The 22,544-nt window shown below is 37.0% G+C and overlaps 1 protein-coding gene across 1 annotated transcript in view; it reads right to left on the reverse strand.

Annotated features, from left to right (window-relative positions):
• Positions 1-19,280, reverse strand: part of LOC100029952 (short-chain dehydrogenase/reductase family 16C member 6-like) — a 45,185-nt gene extending 25,905 nt beyond the window's left edge. The window contains exons 1-3 of the mRNA XM_001379538.3: positions 19,115-19,280; positions 13,190-13,536; positions 836-967 (exon numbers count right to left, since the gene is read on the reverse strand). Coding sequence (XP_001379575.1) covers positions 836-967; positions 13,190-13,510 — 453 coding nt within the window. The 5' untranslated portion in view covers positions 13,511-13,536; positions 19,115-19,280. The remainder of the gene's footprint in view (positions 1-835; positions 968-13,189; positions 13,537-19,114) is intronic.
• Positions 19,281-22,544: the final 3,264 nt, after the last annotated feature.

A 22,544-nucleotide genomic window follows, 5' to 3' on the forward strand; every position in this document is an offset into this window, starting at 1 on the left:
CTTTATTGCTTCCTACACACACACACACACACACACACACACAAATATATAACATTGAAAAAACTGAAAATGCTGAAAAAGCCTACATTCTCGACTCTAAAAGCTGTAGGTACTAGAGATAACAAACAAATATGTGTGAATAAATGTATGTACATTCATATACATGTGTATGTCCATCGAACCCTATATTCCATCAAACTTTATTTGAAGAACTTCTTCATTCCCTATAAAGGGAGATATTAGTTTGTACTTTGTTTGAAATCTTAGAACTTATGCTCCCTCCTTACAGTCTGTATCTTCATCAACTGGGCTGGGAAGAATTATCAATTCATCTAGGATTTCCTAATTAATCTCCCCTCCCACTTGTCCCTCAGTTTCATATTTCTAATATGTATGTATATATGTATACATCTTCTCTTTTGTGCTGTAATAGATTTTCTGATTAGCATTTATCTCCCTGTCATTCAATAAAATCTTTCAGATATTTTCTATCTTTCATGCAATATCTGTAACACATATAATCCCTCTTTTTGTACAGGTAATTTCTAGTCAGCCTAAGAAGACTTATAACCTAATTAGAGGGAGCTGAGAAATGGAATCATGTGTGGGACCAGACCTGAAGAGCTATGTGGTATTAAAGTGCAATAAAATAAATCTCTAAGTATTAGATGGGATTGGGTAGGGATGAGACTGAACTATATCACAGGTAACTGTTCTCTTAGTCTAAATATATCCCTATTAGGTTTTTCATAAATGAATGGATATAAACAGATATTTAGAGAAATGAAATTAACTACTTTATCTTTACACTTAAAAAAGAAAATATAAAGTTTACCCAGATATGAGCAAAGGAGTTTATAAGAAAAGATTTTTCAATATGCTCATCTGAAGTCTCAAGGAATAATTTTCCTGTTACAATTCCAGCATTGTTGATGAGAATGGTAACATCACCAACTTCTTTTTTGACCTGAATAGGAGAGGAAAAAATATAAATGATATTATCCTTTACTTGAATTTTGTTGTTCTAAGACTGTCAGTTGCTACCCAATTACCATATATCTGAAGAGCAATACACAGAACTTATGATGTCTCCCCCAATCCAATCCCCTAAGCATTTCTTTCTACTAAACTCCTTGACGTAGCATCTATCTATGGGCCATTCCTCCAATTTAGTGTTATAGGACAAAGATCTTGAGGCTTGGCTACCCCTAAGGTTCAAGATACTTTGTTGGTCTACACTCTTAAAACCATTTGCTCCCAGGTCTCTGGCAATCCATTTAATTTTCACAGCTAACTCAAGACAAAGGGGTTTACTGAGATGACAGTGTAAGAGCAATAGGAACCTAACATTCCCAATAAAATTTTTGGGCACATTCTCTGCCAACTAAATGCAACATCTGTTGGAAGAGGGAATATATGGAGCATGCTATCTAAGCTATCATAGATTTTCTAATTAGTGCCTGTCTTCCTGTCATTCTGTAAAATGTCTTTTCCTTTTTCAAAAAATTTCTTTTTATTACTATGAACTTGATAAACATGAACAAACACGAACATTTCCATATCTTAGTTTCTGCAATATAATTACAACATATAATACTTGTGACTCAGACAACTCACATCTGTAGCCCTGGAGGGTTCTGAAGTCCTTTTCCTCTTTGGGTTGCCTTCACACTGCTTCCTCTGGGCACAGAGTCTCTGTGGTACATTGTTTATAGGTATATATAGGTCTGATAGGTACATTGTTTAAGCTAAATTCCCTGGGGCTGTGCCTCTTCAAGATAACTTCCTGTTGGCCAGGTCCATCACTCTTCTTGACTCACAGAACTCATCCTCCTAAAAGATTTCTCCTGCTCCAACTGACTCCCTAGAAAGTATACCAGGGCAACCAGAGATATAACCCATACTTTTGACAGGACATGGATAAGTTGCCCTCCAATGGCACCAAGTTTTATTGAAGAACATCTATAAAGGGTTATTGAGTATAGAAACATTTTTAACTTTATTTAAAAATCTTGTCCCCAGTAGCTGCCCTTATATTCTATAATTTCATCAACTCCTCTGGGGGAATATATTGATTCATGGATTTGCTGATGAAATTCTCTTTTCAGTGTACTCTTCTCTTCCACCCCTGCAAATCCACCTAGATACTTTTGGCTCATTTGCTTATATTTTCTGTTCTGGATAGGCTTCTAGTGACTTAGGGATTCTCATGACAGTTCTTTTGAGAGCCTTCCACAAGAGTCAAACTTCCTCACATTTTGAAAAGGAATAGTAGAATATTTGTGCTTATTTATATTTCATGTGAGACTCAAACAACTTATTCTCTGTTACGAAGTCCTTCCATTCTGTAAGATAATATAGTGCCAAGTTTTTTCTCTCCATTTCTTACCCAGCTACAGTTCTTTGGACTTCCATCAGGTCTCTGAAACAGGCACCTTCTCTCTCTCTCTCTCTCTCTCTCTCTCTCTCTCTCTCTCTCTCTCTCTCTCTCTCTCTCTCTCTCTCTCTCTTTTATATATATACAAATTATATATACATATATATATGTATATATAATTTGTTTCTCTAATGCTTCGCATAGTACCTGCCACACAGTTGGTGTTTAATAAATGTTTATCAACTAACCGATTGACTTCATCAACTACATGGAGAGGAATGAATTCATCAGGGCTTCCTGATAGCTCCCTTCTTCTCCAACACACCTATTTCTGTTGAAAGTATTGCAATTTTCCTAGCCTTCTAGGTTTGTAACCTTATAATCTTCAATCCCTCACTCTTCCTCATCCCACATGTTTAAACAATTGACAAGACTTGTCATGTCTACCTACAGAGATATTTTGTTAAATATTCTTCCTTCCCTCTCCTCACACAGCCACCACCTTAGTTCAAGCTCACTTGGAGTACTGAAATGACTTTTGGCTTTTATTCATCATTTTATTTCCAAACCACAATATATAGTGTGCATTTAACTAATGTTTGCTGAATTAAATAAGATGAAATTGAATTAAATTAAGTTGAATACCTATGGTAGGTGAGAATACCACCAATTGTCCTGGCTAGAGCAATGACTTTTTAATTTGTCTGCTTTGCCTCATAACTCAATCCATTCTCCACAGAGCTGTCAAAATGATTTTTTCCTAATACAAGTCAGGGCTAACCCTACTTACTTTCTCAATAAAATCAAGTCTCTTTCTGTTGCCTCTAGAATCAAATATGAACCCTCCTGTCAGTCTTTTAAAACTCTTCCTAATCTGTCCCTAACCTTTTCCAGACTCATTGTATTAATCTTCTTTCACTTTTTCACTTCTTTTCACCTAGCCAAATTGGCATCTCTCTTTTTCTCATGCAGTTTCACTGGCTTTTCCTTAAAATCTGTAGCTTCCTTTATGACTCCATTCAAAGCCTTTCAGTAAGATCAGGAGTGAAGCAAGAATGCCTATTATCACCTCTTTTATTTAATATTGTACTAGAAATGCTAGCAGTAGCAATTAGAGAAGAAAAAGAAATTGAAATTAGAATAGGCAAGGAGGAAACAAAACTATGACTCTTTGCGGAAGATATGGTGGTCTATTTGGAGAATCCTAGAGAATCAACTAAAAAAAATAGCTGAAATAATTAACAGCTTTAGCAAAGTTGTAGGATATAAAGTAAATCCACATAAACCATTAGCATTTTATATATTACCAGCAAAGTCCAATGACAAGGCATAGATTAAATCAATTCAAATTTCACCTTCCATAGGAAAACTTTTCTCATTCTTCCAGCTGTTAATGATTACCCCTCTAAAGGTACCTTGGCTCTACTTTGCATGTAGAGTGCTTGCATGTACACACATAGACATATATCTATACACACGCACACATTTCTTCTTCATCAGAATGTAAGTTATTTGAGGGTACCTTTTCTCTGACTTCTTTTTCTTTGACTTCTCAGTGCTTAGTATTGTTCATAACATATGAAATAAGAGCATAATAAATATTTATTGCTTGATTCCCTTCAATTATTCATGCCTTTCCTTCTTAAGTTCCTTCTTATTTTATATTTATTCTGTATGTTTATTTTGTATGTACACATATATTTCTTATCTTCCTCAAAAGAAAGTAAGATCCTTGAGAGTGGGGATTTCCCATTTTTTGTCTTTGAATTTCCAGTCTTTAATTCATATGTGTGTGTACACGTACATACATATATACACACATGTGTGTATGTGTATACTTTTTAGTTAACTAGTTCAATTTGAAAATAAATTATTATTGCTGATAGATCTGTTTTGATAAAGTCAGTTTCCTCTTTGGCAGTTCTTTACACTAGTGAAATCACAGGTATAATATCCCCCTCCCCAAATTTATATAACTAAATTGTTGGTAAATCAAACAACAATATCCTACTTGAATTTTCTTAGGAAATGAATAATTACAACAGAGTTTTTCTCTCACAGAATGAGACATCCTATTACCACTACACAAATATCATTATTGTACATCATCAAAGCTCTCACAGGTGTTGTTCAAAGCTATAACCATACAGACAATCCTTTCTATCTATCAGGAACCCTTTCACTGTCTGACACTGATCTCTTTTAGTCTCAGACTGTCCTAAGTCACCCACCCCAAATCTATTGCTTTGTCAGGTCAATTTGCTGTTAAGCTCTTAGAATGTGAGAGCAGAAAAGAAGCTTGGAGATAATTTGGTCCAGGAGTTCTTATTTTGGGATCTGTGAACTTTATTATTATTTTTTAATTTTGAGGACTATTTCAATATGATAGGCTTCCTTTATAAGTATTTATATGAATTTTATTTTATGCATTTCAAACCTTTATTTTGAGGAGCCTATAGTCTTAAATAGCTTGCCAAAAGAATTCATGACACACAAAAAAGGTTAAGAACTCCTACCATAAAATATGCTGATGTTTTTCCATAGTAAATCTTACCTAATATGTGGCTCTCTACTGATAGGGCATCATGACCACAGTGTATGACTCATGTGGAAAAGAAAATGAAAAGAAACAGCATATTTCATAAGATATTATAGGAACCTCTCAGAGAGATTATTGCAGCTGCTTTTCAAAGAAGGAGGACCAGGATTTAAAGCCACTGTAGTTGAATGGGATTGCATAATCAAGGTATAAAAGTTGTCATACTGAAACAAAATGATCATTATGAGTAAAAAGACCTTATTTTGGGGAGCGACTTAGGACTAGATGGCATCTAAGTTTCTCTTCTAGTACTAATGACTGACAGTTTTCCTCTATAAATATTAAGAGTTACATGTATTTGGGGCAGCTAGGTGGCACAATGGGTAGAGCTCCAGGTCTGGAGTTGGGAGGACCTGCATTCAAATCTGACCTCAAACTCTTTCTAGCTCTGTGATCCTGAATAAGTCACTAAACTCTATTGCTGTCCTTAATAGGATACAAAGTAAGGTTTTAATTTTTTTAAGAAAGAAGGAAAAAAGAATTGAAAATAAAAGCAAACCTAATTATGCCAACTCTGAGAGTTGATGCTCTTCAATGGTCTCTGAGGTTTGCTTCATCATTTTCTTGATATTACCATGTAGATTTTTCTGGGTGGTAGGCCAGATCCATAACAGATACATTGGGAATAGGAACATGGAAGGTCATGCCTGTTAGCTTCCTCTTAGCAAGTCTTTTTTCATATTTCAGATAGTATTATTCAATCGGTCAGTCAGTCAAGAATCAACAAGCTTTTATTAGACACTTACAATGCCTGAGTGGCTATCTACTATCTTCTGCATAGTAGTAATGAGAGATACTGTGATCATGAGTCTTCCCACAATGCTAATGTTGTAATTAATGACTTTGGCCAGGGGAGCTAAGCAGGTGGCAGTGCAGGAGACATTATTGGCATTCCCAAGGGAGCTATCTTATTTCTCATGCATGGTTTGCTCTCATCGTGAACATAAAGGCATCAGCAGAAGGATTAGAGATAATGACATTATTTAGCACCCATTCAAGTGAGCTTTAGTCTTTTCCATGGTATTAAAGACACTAGGGGACTCTACTACATACTCAGCTCTTGCATCCAGTAGTGGGATCATACTTCTGAAAGATTGTATTAGTATTTTCAGTGATCTCCAGCTTTCCATTCTCAGTCTTGAAAGTGCTCTTGAACTTGCCAGAAACAGAGACATATTAGAACATATAAATCATAAAACTGAGGTCTGTGATGGGGTCCTTGATAACCCTAATATTCCCTCTGCCTAGTAGAATGTAACACTTATTACCAGGATCCCAATACAGTCAAATCCACTGACTGATCTTTACCATTTTGACTCAGAGATATGGTTACATAAGAGACTGGCATCAAAGCTGGGAGAAGAGCTGAGAGATGACAAAGAATTTTAGAGGTGAAAAGTCCTTTTTTTTTAACTGAGGGACTGAGGCTTAGCAAATGAATAACAAAAGGTGATGGAGCTAACTGGTGGCTATCCATAAAACCTATAACAATGTTTAATGAGTATATTATGTTCCAAAACAAAATGGTGGCAGGAAGGCTATGAAGCTCAACTGTGATTTAAGTATATGAGAATAGACAGTATGTGTTTGGGGGTTATATTTTGGTAAAAAAGTGTAAGGACTGAATTTTCAAAGTAGGACCTCACATACTAGAGGCACAAATAAGACATCAGAAAGAAAAGCTTGGTATCTTAGGTTAAATTAAGAGACACAAAGCACAAGGAGATCATAATTTTGCTGTATGTTGCTCTTGTCAAACCATATCTGAATTATGGAATTTGTTTCCAGATTAAATATTTTAGGAAACACTGTGATAAACCAGAGAATGTTTGGAGAAGGGTGACCAGGATGATTCACATTATGTGAGGTTCAGTTGAAAACAAGAGATATTTAACTTAGAGAAAAGAAAACTTATTGAGGAAATACTATCAAATGAGAAATTAAAATTGTTCTATTTGGTTTTAGAAGGCAGAAGCAAGAGTGATAGGTAGAAACTAAAAAAAAAAGATAATTGACTTAAAGAAGAACATCTCAATAGTTAGAATTATGCCAAAGTATAATGGGCTGCCTTGGGAGATAGTGTCTTTCCTTTCTTTTTGTATTAGTGTTGGTTTGGGTATAAAGGATATAATATAAAAGTAGATGATAAATGTCCAGAAGGTAGAAGGAGGGAGAGATGGATTCCCCCCTTCAATATGTCTCCCCACTAACCCTGACTTTATTCCCCTCTAATAAATGATTTTAATGGGTGAACCTCTTCCCTTGGGGAAGGAGAGAGAGAAATCAGCTCTCTCCTTCTTCCAATATGACAAGGAAGTCAGTTTAAGATAATTGACAACTTTATTCTAACAAATGGTGGTTAGGGGTAAGATAAGCAAGATGTCTGAAGGTTGGATTTTATAGGAAAGAGGGTAAGGAAGTCCTTGTCTGTCTAAAAATATCTTTCTCCCTTCCCCCAAAGTTGAGAGACCCAGGCTTGTCAGCCTGGTCCCTAAGAGGCTCAGGGTTTGGTGACCCCTGGTCTTAGCACAGCAGAGCCAATGTCCAGACTCAGGGTGTCACAGGAGCTGTATGAGATCTTCTGATGCTATTCTTATTCTTCTCAGGTTCTGCCACAATTCTTGGTGTCTTGGAGGGGGGAATGATGGTTAGGATCAATGAGGGATTTTGTATGGCTCAGGAGAGAAATCTCTGGTCAGCCTGTCACCCTTGCTGTCTCAGAATAGAGAGAGATCTTTCTTTCCTCAAGATTCTAAGGCTTTTCCACCATCCCATACTGTGGATGCAAACAAACCTTGCCATGTCTTCCAGGCTCTGCCCTTCAAAGTCTCTGGATCATTTCTTTATCACAACTTCAAGTATCCAAGTAAAACCTAGATAATCACCTTTGGAGTATTCTGTGAAAAGAATTCTTTTTTTTTTTTAACAAGATGACCACCACTGAAGTCTCTTCTGACTGAAATTCTGTGATTCTCTGAATTGGGAATTTATTTCATTTAAAACTGGTTTTTTATAAAGAAAAAGCATTCTTTTATGGCAGTAAGTTTGCCATGCTTATTCTTCACCAAACTGAAGGCAGTGTCCTGATATGTCCTGTTAGAATGTCTCCCTGGAGTTCAAAGCTGTGGCTTGGTGAGATAACACTAGTAGAGTCTTCCAGGGGCTCAGAGGCATTCAGGTTATTACTATGTTTTCTTCTTTGAGCACATGGCTCCAGGTTTTGTCTACCAAGTGCTTTGGGTACAAAGTGTCAGAGCTAGGTGTTAGAGGGACCCTTTTGCCTCTGTGAAACTAGCACCTCTTAGCCCGTCCTCAATTATGGTATAATTGGGCGAAAAGGATAAAAATTAAGTAGATATATTTTGTATTTCAAGGTAGGTCTGTTGCAACAAAGACTAATGGAAAATATGATGGATTCTTGGTGAGGGAGACCATAGTACTTCACAGTCCATAAATAGGTTCCCTACCTGACTAAGAATCATTATGCAATTGTAAAGGTGCCAACCATGCATTTGGAAGATTAGTATTCATTATTCAGTCTGTTGATTATCTTTTTTTGAGTGACCCAACCTTCTTCTCATGGGTGTTCCTTAAGGATAACATTCCATCTAGCTCATCATTTACATGTAGATTTGGATGCCTACATTGTGTTTTGCCCTGGGAAGTAACTCCTTTCATTAGGTTTCCACACTTGGGAGTCATTATGAAAAAGGACAGTGAAAAAAAGAATTGGGGTTTACCATAAGGTATGTTTTTTGTAGGGTTGAATACATTCAGTTATCATTGTACATTGACAAATAAGAGCAGGTTTAGAGAAGGGAACTGATGCCATACAATGACTAGCTAAAGGCCATTTAACCTGGAGAAGAGAAGACTTAAGGGGAGATGTGATTGGCAGCTTCAAATATTAGGTGTGTTGTTATGTGGAAAAGGGATTAGATTTGTTTTGCTTGGTCTCAGAAGGCAGAAGTAGGAGTAATGGTGGGGATTGCAAAATGTCATATTTTGACAACGTAATGCTTCAGTAGGTCATGGGTTCTTAATCATGAGAATCTTTAAATGGAAATGATATATAAGTATATGAACTGATGCTGAATGAAGCAAGCAGAACTAGGAAAGCAATTTATGCAATAACATCAATATTCTAAAAATAAACAAGAAGACTTTACTAGGTTGAAAAAAAAAAGAAATAAGCAGAACCAGGAGAGTAATTTGTATAATACCATAAAACCCTCTAAGGACAAACTACTTTGAAAAGCTTTAAGAACTATGCAGAGGATTGGATGCTAAAACAGGCTCTCCATTATAGAGGTTGTTTTTAAAATTTAATTTTTAATTTTTAATATGTAATATATAATATTTATATTTATTATTTATATTTATAATATATTATATTTATTACTTTGTAATTCATCCTTTTCCCTATTTTGTCAACCCTCCCCCTCATACTCCCAGGCAATATTGAGGAATGTGATCATTCCTTGATCCTGGGGCATCTGTTCCTTAACCAACTGATATATTTAGGGTGTAGAAGGAGACATATTTTGGTCATCAAACAATCATTGAGGGATATTGTTTTGTTTTATACATATATATGAATATATATATATATATATGACATACATATGTTGGAAGAAATTTATTTTTCTTTTCTTTTTTTCTCCCAGTGTACTAGGGGATTGGGGGGAAAGAAAAGTCTTTTGTTAATTGAAAAATAGAGGGGACTGAGTGCATCATATGTGAAATGTTGTATGACATTTCAGATGAAGTTGTATTATATTTGGGCAGCTATGTGGCTCAGTGGACAGAGTGCCAGACTTGGAGTCAAGAAGACTTTAGTTCAAATGTGACTTCAAATATTTACTAGCTGGATGATCCTGGGCAAGTCACTTAACCCTCAGTTTCTTTATCATGTCAGTTTCTTGCTTGCCTCAATTTCTTTATTATGTCAAATGAGCTGGAGAAGGACATGGCAAACCACTCCAGTATCTTTGCAAAATTCCTAAAAGGGGTCATGAAGAGTTAGAAGTGGCAGACACAATAAGCAACTGTTTTACTTTGTTGCAAGAGACCTGTCATGAAGTGGTAGTAATCTGTAAATGTATGTAATGTAAAAACAAAACACAAATCTGAAAGTACTCTCCTTGCCCCTTCCTCAAAGAAACTGAATAATCAGTTCTGGGATGTTGCAGAAGGTAATTCTGTTCAGATACTCTTTGGGCTAGATGCACTTTGGGGGTCTGTCACCACTCCGAGATTTAGTATCTCTAAAATAGCATATATTCTGTTATATCACACTGTCTTAGGAAAGTAATGACATCCTTATTCCTAAAGGTATCAGATTTAGGCTGAATGAGGTGGTGCAGAGAGTGTTAGTGCAATGGATTTAATGATCTCTGGAGTCCCTATAGATTCTGAATTTGTAATTCTGTGAAAGGGTAATGCTAATTTTTGATGATGGTGAAGAGGAAGGGGTAGCCATCAAGGAATCCAAAGCTCCTTGGACCCCAACTTGAGCTCTACCATTAACTGGCTACGTTGCTTTGGGTGAGTCACTATCACTCATTGGATCTCACTTTCCTCATCTGTTTAATCAAAGGATTAAATTACCTCATCTCTACAAACCTTTCCAGTTCCAAAGTCTATGATTCTAAATGGCAGTTGAGTCAAGAATCATCACTGAAATGGACAGAGAAGGATTGTAGTAGCCATGCAGTGTGTCTACTATATTCCACTCATAAATGGGGGATAGGTGACTAAAGATCTACAAGTGCCAGAGCAAGGGAAACAAAGCTTTGTGATAAAATGTCATATGGCATAATTTCTAAGGGAAAAGCATTTATTATAGCTGCCTAGATTCTGGTCAGTTTGGAAGAACAAAGTTAAAACGAGAAATATCAGGTAACTGAATGGTAAATAATGGAGGAAATAAGGAATATTCTAGACAAAAATAAAGCAGACTGGAGAATTAGAAATGGAAATGATCTTAAATGAGGCTTTTTTTGTGACCCAGACTCCTTTGGCCTAGGGAATCCTTTCACTTTATTAAACTTAATATATTATATGAAAATATAAGATTATATTAATGTAATATTAATCCTTTTCAGAACAATGCTTTTAAATACATAAAACAAAATGCACAAGAGTATAAAGAAAGGATAATGAAAGAAAGGTTATAAAAGGATAAAAAGAAAGATAATTTCTTTTCTAGTCAAGTTTTAGTTCCCCTAAAATCTGTCTACCCTTTGGTTGTACCCCAAATTAAGAACTCTTATTGTAATCTAACTCCATTATTTTATAATTAAATAAACCAAGGCCTAGAGAGGTAAAATGACTTGCCTAAAGTCAATTGCCAAGATCTAAAATCTGTCTCTTAGCCTTGGATTTCCAAATCAATCTTTTTTTTTAACTAAGTAATGCTGCCTTTCACACATATAATTAGGTTAATATGAATACTTGAGAATTTGATTTTAAAAATTCCTTTTCCTTGATTGCCCTCCTTCCACGGAATCTATTGGAGATATGTCCTTTGTGTGGTGATGAATATGAAATCAGAGAATACAGCCATGTGTCTTTTTGGCCCTTTTCAGTGGTTCTTGAGTACCTATTTTGTGGGAATCTGTGGTTAGATGGCTCAGAGCCCTGGGAGCATCGTATCTTTAGGTTCTTTCTTTCTGAGAAGACACACTTTAAAACAGGCCAAAAAATTTAGCCTTATAATTCCTCTCAGGTTCATAACCTAGAAATCATCTTGGATTCTTCATTCTTTTTCACTTGCCATATCCAAACAGTTGCCAGTCTGCCATTTTCACCTCTACAATATCTCTGGTGCAACATTTCTTCAACACCCCCTCCTTTTTCCTCTGACACTGCCACCACTTTGGTGCAAGCCTGCATCAGCTCATGCCTTGATTATTTATTACAATAGTTTGTTTATGGGTCTGCCTGCATCAAGCCTTGCCCCACTCCAATCCATCCTCCATTCAGCCCCCAAAGTGATAGTCCTAAAGTGCAGGTCTGTCCCCACAAGAAACTCCAATGCCTCCCTTTTGCCTCCAGGATCAGATACAAATTGCTCTGTTTGACATTCACAGCTCTTTACAACTTAATCCCTTCTTATCTTTCCAGTTTTCTTAAACCTTATTTCCCTATACACAGAGTCTTTGATCCAATGATACTGCTGTTCCATGAACAAGATGGTCTCTCCAAATTCCATCTCTCCACTCCAGGCATTCTCTCAGTCTTTCCCCCATGCTTGGAATGCTGCCTCTCCTCTTCTCAGACCAGTCTTCCTGGCTTCCATTAAGTCCCAATTTATGTCCCATCTTCCTCAGAAAGCCTTTTCCAAGCTCACTTAATTCCAGTGTCTTCACTCTGTTAATTAGTTCCTATTGATCCCATTTATAGCTTGCTTTGCATATATGTTGGCATGTCATCTCCTCCATTAGACTATAAGCTTCTAGAAGAGAGGAACTATCTCAAGGGCCTCTTCATGCATCCTCTCTGCTTTGCACAGTGTATAGCATGTAGTAGGTCCTTAGTCAGTTTTTATTGATTGACTGCAGCACAAATATATTTTCCAGAGACTAAAGTCTTAATTTATGGATAAGCGACAAATAGGCACAATTTCTATTTCAAAGTTAAATTTTTAAAAAGTTAAAATAAGTAAAAAAGTTAAAAAAGTAAAAAAGAATGTGACAGCCAGCAGAAAACACACAAAGGCTAGAAATATTGACAATGTCCTACATACAGCCTATGACCAGATTTTTAACCCAAATTTTACAACTTTAGCTTTTTACTTATTTTACCTTAAAAATAGAAATTGTGCCCATTTATGGCATTAAAATATATTGATATTATACAATATTATATATATATTTAATGCATCTGAGTTTCTAAACTTTGTCTTTTGCTTGTCTCATGTCAGCTGTGGCTTTTGGAAAACTCCCTGAAAATTACCTCTTAAGTTGAATGATGATATATCGAAACCACAATGGGGAAAGTCACAGTTTGGAAAGGATACCTGTATGTTTTTTAAACTTAATGCCCCACCACCTCCCCCAATAATTTTAAGGGGATTGGTGCAAATTTCCCCCTTGCCCCCCAATATGCCTGGAGTATTTTTGATAACTCTTCTTCTTTCTCTCTCCTAAGATTACAACCAGATTATCAAATTCAGTGATATATTGGGTAAGAGGTACACTAGGTCTTACCTGCTCTGCGACTCTGTAGATTTCAAGTCTTTTGCTGCAGTCACATGTGTAGGCATGCACTCCATTTGGATTGTATTTCCTAGCCAGCCTACATGTTTCAGAGAGACCTTCTTGATTAATGTCCCAGAGAACTACAATTGCTCCCTGACGGGCAAAATCTATGGTCAGTAACCTTCCCAGGCCACTTCCAGCTCCTGTTATTAGCACAATTTCACCAGCAACTTTCTTTTTAGGTCTTGGAACCATATGGAAGATTAGAGACTCTAGAAAGTAATAGATGAATTTCCCCAAAAATATGCTTGTATCTTTGAAGACTTCCATGTCAGTTGTTTGAAGAAGGGTGTTTCCTGATAATTAGAAAGGCAAAAGTTACCATGTATAGTAGCAGATGAAGAGAAATTACAAAATGGACAAATGAGATGAGTCAGGTTATTTTTGAAGCTCTAAATCATTTGTTTAGTTGGTGCAAGAAAACATAATTTCTTAATATCATCAAGAAAACAACTTCTTAGTACCATCAAGAAAATAACTTTTTTTTTAACCCTCATCTTCTGTCTTGGAATAAATACTGTATTTTGGTTCCAAGGCAGAAGAATGGTAAAGGCTAGGCAATGGGGTTAAGTGACTTGCCCAGGGTCACACAGCTGAGAAGTGTCTGAGACCAGATTTGAACTTAGAACCTCCTGTCTCTAGGTCTGGCTCTTAATCCACTGAGCTACCCAGCTGTCCCCAAGAAAACAACTTCTTAATAATGTCATGAAAACATTTGTTAATATTGTCAACAAAACATAATTTATTAATATTATTTCCTAAGAATAGTATGAACTGCTAAAGATTAATTTTGCCTGTGTTTTAAAATGGCATAAATAATAATATTATACTTTAATTGACATGGGACTTTAAGATTTACAAAGTGCTTTCAACTCTTTAATTTCTCAAAACTACTCCAAAAGGGAGTCAGGGCAAGTACTACCACCCCATTTTATAAATGAAGGATTGGAGGCTCAGGGACATAGTCACTTGCCTTAGGTTATGTGATTAACAGTAAGTAGCACAACCAAGGTCTAGAATATGGGTCTTTTGACTCTTAGTTCTGTGCTTTTCCTATTATTTTAGTCCCTGTGATGAGGATATAAAGGAGGTATTCTTAGCTTCCTAGGTGGTACAGTGAATAGGGTGCTAAGGCTGGTATCAGGTTCTTGGGTTCAAATCTGGTCTCAGTCACTTTCTAGCTGTGTGTCCCTGGCCAAGTCACTTTACCTGGTATGTTTTAATTCCTCATCTGTAAAATGAGTTGGAGAAGGAAATGACAAAATGACAAACCACTGCAATATCTTTGCCGGGATAACCCCAAATATGGTCACAGAGCCAGACACAAGTGAAAATAGTTGAACTGAATTTTTAACCAGAGATCCATAGTTTCTTTGTGGACAGTTTTCAGGACTTCCATAAATTAGATGAAAAAAATCTTTAATTTGATATAATTAGATTCCTTTGTAATCTATCTGTTTTATTCAATACAGCATTATTCTGAGAAGGGCTTCACCAGACTAACAAAGGAGTCTCTACCACACAAAAAAGTTAAACATTCTTGCTCTCAGGATTCTTGTCAATACATTATTTTCTGGATCTAGTAGACCATGTTATCTCCTATAACACATGAGAGTCTTTCAAAGCACTTTCATGCCTATCATCTCATTTGGTCCGGACCTTGTGTGGTGGGTGACAGGCATTACTTTTATTGAAGTAGGATAATAGGTTTGGAGTTAGAGGAGACCATAGATAGGTCAGCTAGCCCTCATCCACTTGTAAAAGGCAGCCTTACTTTAACATACTTGACAGCTTTTCTTTGAAGGCATCTAATGAGCCAGAAATGCTACCTTCTGAGGAGCCCGATTCTGCTTTTGGATTGCTCTGATTAGGAGACAGTGTGATTCTGTGGGAGAAGGGCTGGATTTAGAGTCAGAGGACCTGGGAGTCAAATCATAGTTACCTTTGTAATCTTGGGTAAATCTAATAATAATAATAATAATAATAATAATAGCTAACACTTTTATAGGGTATCCCCAAAGTCTTAGAACAGTTTTAAGTTACTCAGACTTTCAGCTAAAACTTAAAACTCAGACTTTTGGGACACCCTGGATAGGGCTTTAAAATTTCAAAAGAATTTCCCCTCCTTGAATCCTTAGAACAACCTTGTGAAGCAAACAGTATTATTTCCCCCTTTTTAAGATAAGGAAACCGAGGCTGAGAGAGGTGAAGTAACTTGATAAGGGTCACAAAGCTAGTAAGATTTGTTGACAAGGTGTGAACTGCAGCCTTCCTGAGTGTAGCATTCTCTCTTTTATGACACTTAGGACCTTCACCTTTCTGGGACTGTTTCTTCATATGCCTACAGTCATCCCTATCAGCTCTGTACCAAGGATCCTACAGTGCTAATCCAGCGACCTCATTATACAGGGAGATGAGTAACTTGTCCAAGGGACCACAAGTAATTACACTGAGTCTAGAACTCTGTTTTTTTTAAAATTATAGTTCAAATGTTCTTTCCATTATACCATACTGTTTGCTTAGCAATTGCTATTATTGTTCAGTTGTTTCTAGTAAATAGTGAGCCCAATTCTTAGAACCATTAAAAAAAAAAGAAATGATAGGCTTTGGCTTCCCTTTTGGAATTTTCCATTATTTATGATAAGTAGATGTTCTTAGATCTGAATACTCCCACATAACGGGGGCGGGACACACATTTTGTAGAGATAGGCCTTTATTGACTCAGTGGGGGGAAAAAGTACATTTGTTTTTTTTGTAAATACCAGGAATGAAGTCAATGGTAAATCAGATAAAAAATTGGGTATTAGAAGCAAAGGCAGCTAGATGGCACAATGGATAGAATTCTGGGTCTGGAAGCAGGAAAGCTCATCTTTGTGAGTTCAAATCTGGTCTCAAATACTTACTAGCTGTGTGACCCTGGGCAAATCACTTAACCCTGTTTACCTCAGTTTCTTCATCTATAAAATGAGCTGGAGAAGGAAATGGCAAACCACTCCACTATCTTTGCCAAGAAAACCTCAAATAGTATCATAAAGAGTTGGACACAACTGAAAATGATGAACAACAAAAATTAGGAGAGATGAGAGGCTATCTAGTCTTAATTCCTTCATTTTACATATGAGGAACTGAGGTCTAGAGAGGTTAAATAACTTTTTCAAGATTATATAGGTAGCAATTGGCAGTTAGCTTTCAAACTCATACTATATAAATCCCAAGTTCATGAATAAAATTAATTTACATGAATGCATTCTTCATGCAATTCAGGAAAAAGAGAATGGAGGAGTAAGACTTATTTCAGTGATTATCTTTTACCAGCAGATACTAGCCTTCCAGGCTGTTTGCTTTGTTTCAAGTAAAGTAGAAGGTATGCTCCTTGAGAGCAGGGAATATTTAGTTTTTGTTTTTGTGTGCCTTGTGTCAAGCTCAGTGTCTGGCCAAGAGCAAGTGCTTAAGAAATATTTTTTTGAATTGAATCCTCTTCCTCTCCATGCTTTAGCTCTTTATATTGAAGCCTTATTCCAGCCCTGGAATGTACCTTCCGCTCCTGAGCCCTCTTCCTCTGACTGCATGGCTGCTCTCAGAAATTCTTTTAGGGACAGTGACTGGAGCAATCATCTTTAATTCCTTTCCAGGATGCCTCAGGACTTTCTCTACTATGCCTCTTGTTGGGTGCCTCTCTACTATCTCCCCCATCCTTTTTTTTTTCACTTTCCTTTTATTTGTTGTCTTCCACTATTAGAATTTTGGGAACAGGGACTGCCTTTTTTTTCTACTTCTATTTGTATTCCCATTACTTTAGCACAGTCTGTCAGCATTTAATAAATGCTTGTTGATTGATTGCTAGTGCTTGAAAGATGGGAAAAAGACCCACCTGTCCCGAAGTTTCTCATACACCAGCCTTTTGTGGCACTGCCCTTCCTTCTGACCTGGTTTGAGAGTTCAATCACTAGTCAGTCCTTTGGGTTAGACAACAAAGGCACATCTCACCTTCTTTGATGATCTATATAGTCAGGCAGCACCAAATGAGATAATCTAGGGAAGCATTTTTAAACCATAAAGTACTATGTGGGTGTTAGCTATGGAATGCATTTACAAGATGCCTCATTGATACCCTGGTAGGTAATGCCACTGGCAAGTGCCAGTGACTCCAGAGGAAAAGGATCTTACTGACATGTAAGAATTCATACAATTTCCAAACTTTTTAGGCTTATAAGTAAGTAGGTGCCAGGTTCTAGGAGAATCTAGATATATGTTTGTGCTATCAATAAGTCTCCAAAAATCTTCAATATTATGAGCTTTACTGAAATTACAAAAAAGAAGGACCCTCCCTTTCTGTTCTTCCCCTTTTTGAAACCATGGTTTGGAATGGAGTTCTGAATCATAGGGCTTTCAGCTGGAAGAAGCAGTCACAGGATAATAGATTTAATATCAGAAGGAAGATAATAATCATTTATTAAACATCTACTATGTGCCAGGCATGGAGAGAAATACTTTACAAATGCTATTTCATTTGATCTTCATAAGAACTCTGGGAGGTAGGTGCTAGCATTGTCTCCATGTAACAATTAAGGGAGCAGAGGCTGACAGAGATGAAGTGACTTGCCCAGGGTCATACAATTAATGTATAAGACCAGATAAGAACTTGTCTTCCTGACTTCAGGGCCAGCACTCTGCCCTTTGCATTGCCTAACTGCCCCTTTTTTCAGACCAGAAACTGAAGCCCGGAGAGTTTAAGGGATTTGGGCAAAGTCACTCTGATAGTAAATTGCAGAGCTGGTATTTGAAATCAGGTGTTATGATTACAAGTATAGCAGGAAAATTCAGCACTTGTTCCATTGTATGAAGGACAGTTTGCTTTCAGGAGCACAATTTAATCTATCATAAAAAAAAGAATAAGAACCCGATATCCCTTATATATGCACTTCATTAATTGCAGTGAGACTAAATTATGTTTCGGGACACATACACACACAGAAGAAAAATTTGAAATCCCATTGCTGAATCATTGCTAAATTATTCCTTGAGCTAATGTAATAAGGTACTTTAGCTGCTGAAAGCATTCAAATTCATTACTTCTCAGGGAACCTCCTTTTGAAACCTTAAAGTCATACACTCAAGTGTAAATATATAGTAAATATATAATGTATGTAAATCATATTTTAGTCTTAAAGAAAAATGCACACTAAGTAGGTGAATAAGAAATTGTTTCTGCAATAGAGTCCTGCTTTATGTTTAACTAGTTTAAGTCAGAACAGACCTCTGAGACTTGGTCTTGGTGGGTTCTTGACTGATAGAAACCAAGACCCGTGTAGAAAAGGTGGGCCAGCAGACCACTCAGGTGTGACCATGTTGTGTTCCTGTTAGAGAATTGGTGCCAGGATTAAGTAAGAATTTTCTTACATTTCATATTTGGGTAACAGGCATGGCTCATGCTGGAAACAAATATCTTGTACTATGCAGGCAGTGATCTGAACTTGGACAAACATTAGGGTGGAGAAAAGGGTACAAATTTGAAGAGTTAATCCTACTTCAGCCACCCATAGGTCTAGGTATCTGGTACACACATCTTTACATAAATATGGATGATAGCCAATACTCCTTTATGCCTTTTTTTTTCTCTGCTATGATTATCATTATTTCTATCCTCCCCTTAAAAATAAAATAAAACAAAGAAATGATAGTGACAGAGAATGAGGAAGCTCTGGGGATTATCATATAGCCAGGACCTCTTTTCAATATACCAATCTGTCCTGGTCCCCTGATTTGGAAGTTTGTGTAAATGATGTTGGAACCCTCTAGTGATCCATTCCAGGAAAAGCTGATCTGGATGGTACAAACTATACATTCTCCCCATGACTTGAGCACTTCTCTTACCTGTATCTCTTTTTGGTGTGATGAAATGTCACTCAGTGAAATCCAGGATTTTTGCACGATGGCCTCTATTAGCTGGTCCCTCCTTAAAAAATTTTGGGAAACTGTAGGAAAACTCAATTCACTAGGCAGCTATTAGGCTTCTGTGGCATGTACCAGGAGAAGCATATAATCTAGCAATGGATTGCTCCTCCCACTTCTTCTACCATGTAGATACATGAGTAGGGAGTAGCACTGGCATGGGAATGACACCACAGATCCATTTTTTTTTTGTTGTTTATATTCATATGCTGCCAAGAATGAGGGCATACTTGGCTTGTGCTTTCTCCTTGGCATGAAGGAATCTAGAGAGAAAATATATTCATTAAAAGCTCATAGGCAGACAGATAAAGCACTTATTAAAGACTTACAAGATGCAAGGTCCTATGCTAAACACTGGAATTGCAAGTACAAACAAAAAACAATTCTTAACCTCAAGGAGCTTGTAAAGGGGAAGATAGGACATAAAAGGAAGTGGGGGATGGGGGGTAAATTTATTTCAAAACATGTTATTATAATCTTTACACTCATGGGTTTCTTTCTTTCTTTCTTTTTTCTTCTTCTGGGAATGTGAGTGTTGCCTCCTAAATCCAAGTGGAAAAATGTGTGGCCATGTTTCTTATTCATTTAAACCTTCTGACACTCATGGAATGTTCTTTATACCTTTCCAGTCATTCACAAAGGGAGAGAGAAAACTTGCAAATAAAAGCTAACACGTCATTGCTTTGTTTACATATATGCTATATCCTGTTATAGGTTTATTATGAACTGTCCAGAATCTAAGTTCTTTGAAGGCAATGGCCATTCAATTTTGCATTTGTTTGCTTCAGGGTCTTACCCATACTAAGTTTAAATCCTGCCTGTGACCTTGAATACCTATGTGACCTTGAGTAAGTCAATTAAGCTCCCTGGACCTCATTTTTCCCATCTGTGAAATGAAGGACTAGGCTAGATAGTCTCTGAGCTCCATTTCAGCTCTCCATTTATGATCCTATGAGAATTATTGAAATGAGATACATCACCAACTGTAGAGTGTTGCTTTTTACTTAAAAGAATGGGAAAGTTTTGGTCCTTACTCTTTACTTGCTATTCCATCATGATTATGCTGAAGGTCTAAGAGTCAGAAATGTTCACTTCAAGATGACTTTTGGAAAAAAGGTTTTTGATCATCTTTATCTTCTAGGCAGATAGGTGGCATAGTGGTTAGAATGCCAGGCCTGGAGTCATGAAGTCATGAAGTCATCTTCTGAGTTTGAATCTGGGTATTGACTCTGGGCAAGCCACTTAATCCTATTGGCCTCCGTTTTCTCATCTCTAAAGCAAAATGGAAAATAAAATAGCAAACCACTCCAGTATTTCTAGCAAGAGAACCTCTGATGGGGTCATGGAGAGCTGGACATAACTGAAAAACATCTAAAATTTTGAGCTTCCATGAAGCTCTTAGTTACTGAAGCACATACTCAAATTTCATCCCATTGAAAACTTCTGTCTCTTCTGAGGTATTACTCTGCACCTGACAACTTTACAGCATGGATATTATGCTTGGAAGGGTCTAAAAATTCCTAGAGATAGGAATCCTAGAGACAGATTGATGTTGGTGGAATTGGTACATGGTAGCATAGGATAGTGTCCAAGACCCTCTCTATACTGAGGTGCCTACCACTTGAAAGCTTAATTTTGTAAAGTCACAGAACCCTTTTTGAAAAAGAGGCAACCAAAATAGAGAGCCTTAAGTGAGCAACCAGCATTTAAAAAAGAATACAAATCTTCACTCTCTTACTGAAGTCCCCAAGAACTTCCTCAGGATCATCATAGGATCATAGATATAGAAGTGGAGGGAAATTTAGAGGTCTTTAATTTCAACCCCCCTCATTTTAAAAATGAAAAAAAGTGAAACTCCAAAGTTGTGTCTAGCCCAATTTATATGAATAATAAAGTAATAAAGTTGATCCTTTGTCTCAAAATCTATGTAAGTGTGCTGAGGTCGGTACAGGAGTCATCTCTCTCTTACTCTGTCTTCCCATGTCTGTCTATTTCTCTTAGTCCTTCCTTATCCCCTCTTTTCCTCCCCCCCCCTTTCCTTCCAGTTTTCATACATTCAAGGCTCCATAACATGACCACAATATACTTGTTTTTCAGACTAAGTGAGGTTAGTATCCCAACTGTTGGTGCCCTCTTCCCAGGACAAAATGAGGTTAAAGCTTTCCTAGCTTTCCTCTCCCTGTGTTGTTCCATTTCCCACTCTCCAGTCCTCTCTTCTTTTTCTTTTCCACTCTCCACCAGTTTCTGTTCCTACCAATTTCAAGGCATGGCTTCAAGCAAGATCATCATTGATTTTGTGAGGAGAATAGTCAAGGTCCCATCACTAAGTACAACAGTGTCATAGGATTTGGAGAGAATCCATTCCTTGCAATAAGAAAGGAAACTTCTGTACAGAGAACTTTAGTGACTTTAGTCACACAGATCATCTGATTACAAATTCAGTGCTTTTTTTCTCTTATTTTTTTAAACCCTTAAATTCCATATTAGAATCAATTCTTTGTATTGGTTCCAAGGCAGAAGAGCTGTAAGGGAAGACAATGGAGGTTAAGTGACTTGTCCAGAATTACACATCCAGGAAGTGTCTGAGGCCAGATTTCAACTTAGAACTTCCTATCTCCAGGCCTGGCTTTCTATATTCTGAGCCACCTAGCTGCTCCTACAGTGCTTTTTTCATTCCCCTTTTGATAGATGAGTTAGTGACATTGTAAGTGTTCTCAGATAAAGAGCTTGTACTCTTGATTTCCCCCCTACATTTGTACTGATAATCGTTGGGATTTTCAATTGCTTCAGGCTCATGGGATAATGACCTTTGTTTATACCAAACTTTGCTACCCTGACTTCCTCATGGCATCTCTATGGATCAGTTTCAGTTAGTTGTGTAATTAAATGCAGCAATCATGTTTGGCTCTCAAAATCTTCATTTCTAATTGTTGCTCTGTGCCTTCTGTTTTCCAAGAGGACAAATAATATCTCAGGGTAATGTCTTGACTGGCATGTGAATTAGATTTAAGTGAGGCAGAGTTGCACTGAGTCATCCCTTTCACTTTTTCTTTCAGTCATCCGAAACCAGTAGTGACAAGACAAAAGTCAGGACAATGTCTTAGGATGCAGTAAGTAGATGACCTTGACTTCTTGTTTGAAAAGCTCTCTGTGCTTGACAGGGAATGCTTTCGCTGTCTTCATGGCCATTGGAACAAATAGTTCTCATCTGCTCATTCTATTGGGGGAAGTCTTCACATATTTGGGGTAGACATTCCCCAAAATCACTGACTAGTTTGTGGCTTGTTGCTTACCTTCAACCTAGCTTAGTCAGTTTGTGGAGATAGTTTTATTAAAGCTTGAGCTCTAGGCA

The sequence above is a fragment of the Monodelphis domestica genome, chromosome 3, assembly GCF_027887165.1.
Source record: "Monodelphis domestica isolate mMonDom1 chromosome 3, mMonDom1.pri, whole genome shotgun sequence".
Taxonomy (NCBI): Eukaryota; Metazoa; Chordata; class Mammalia; order Didelphimorphia; family Didelphidae; genus Monodelphis; species Monodelphis domestica.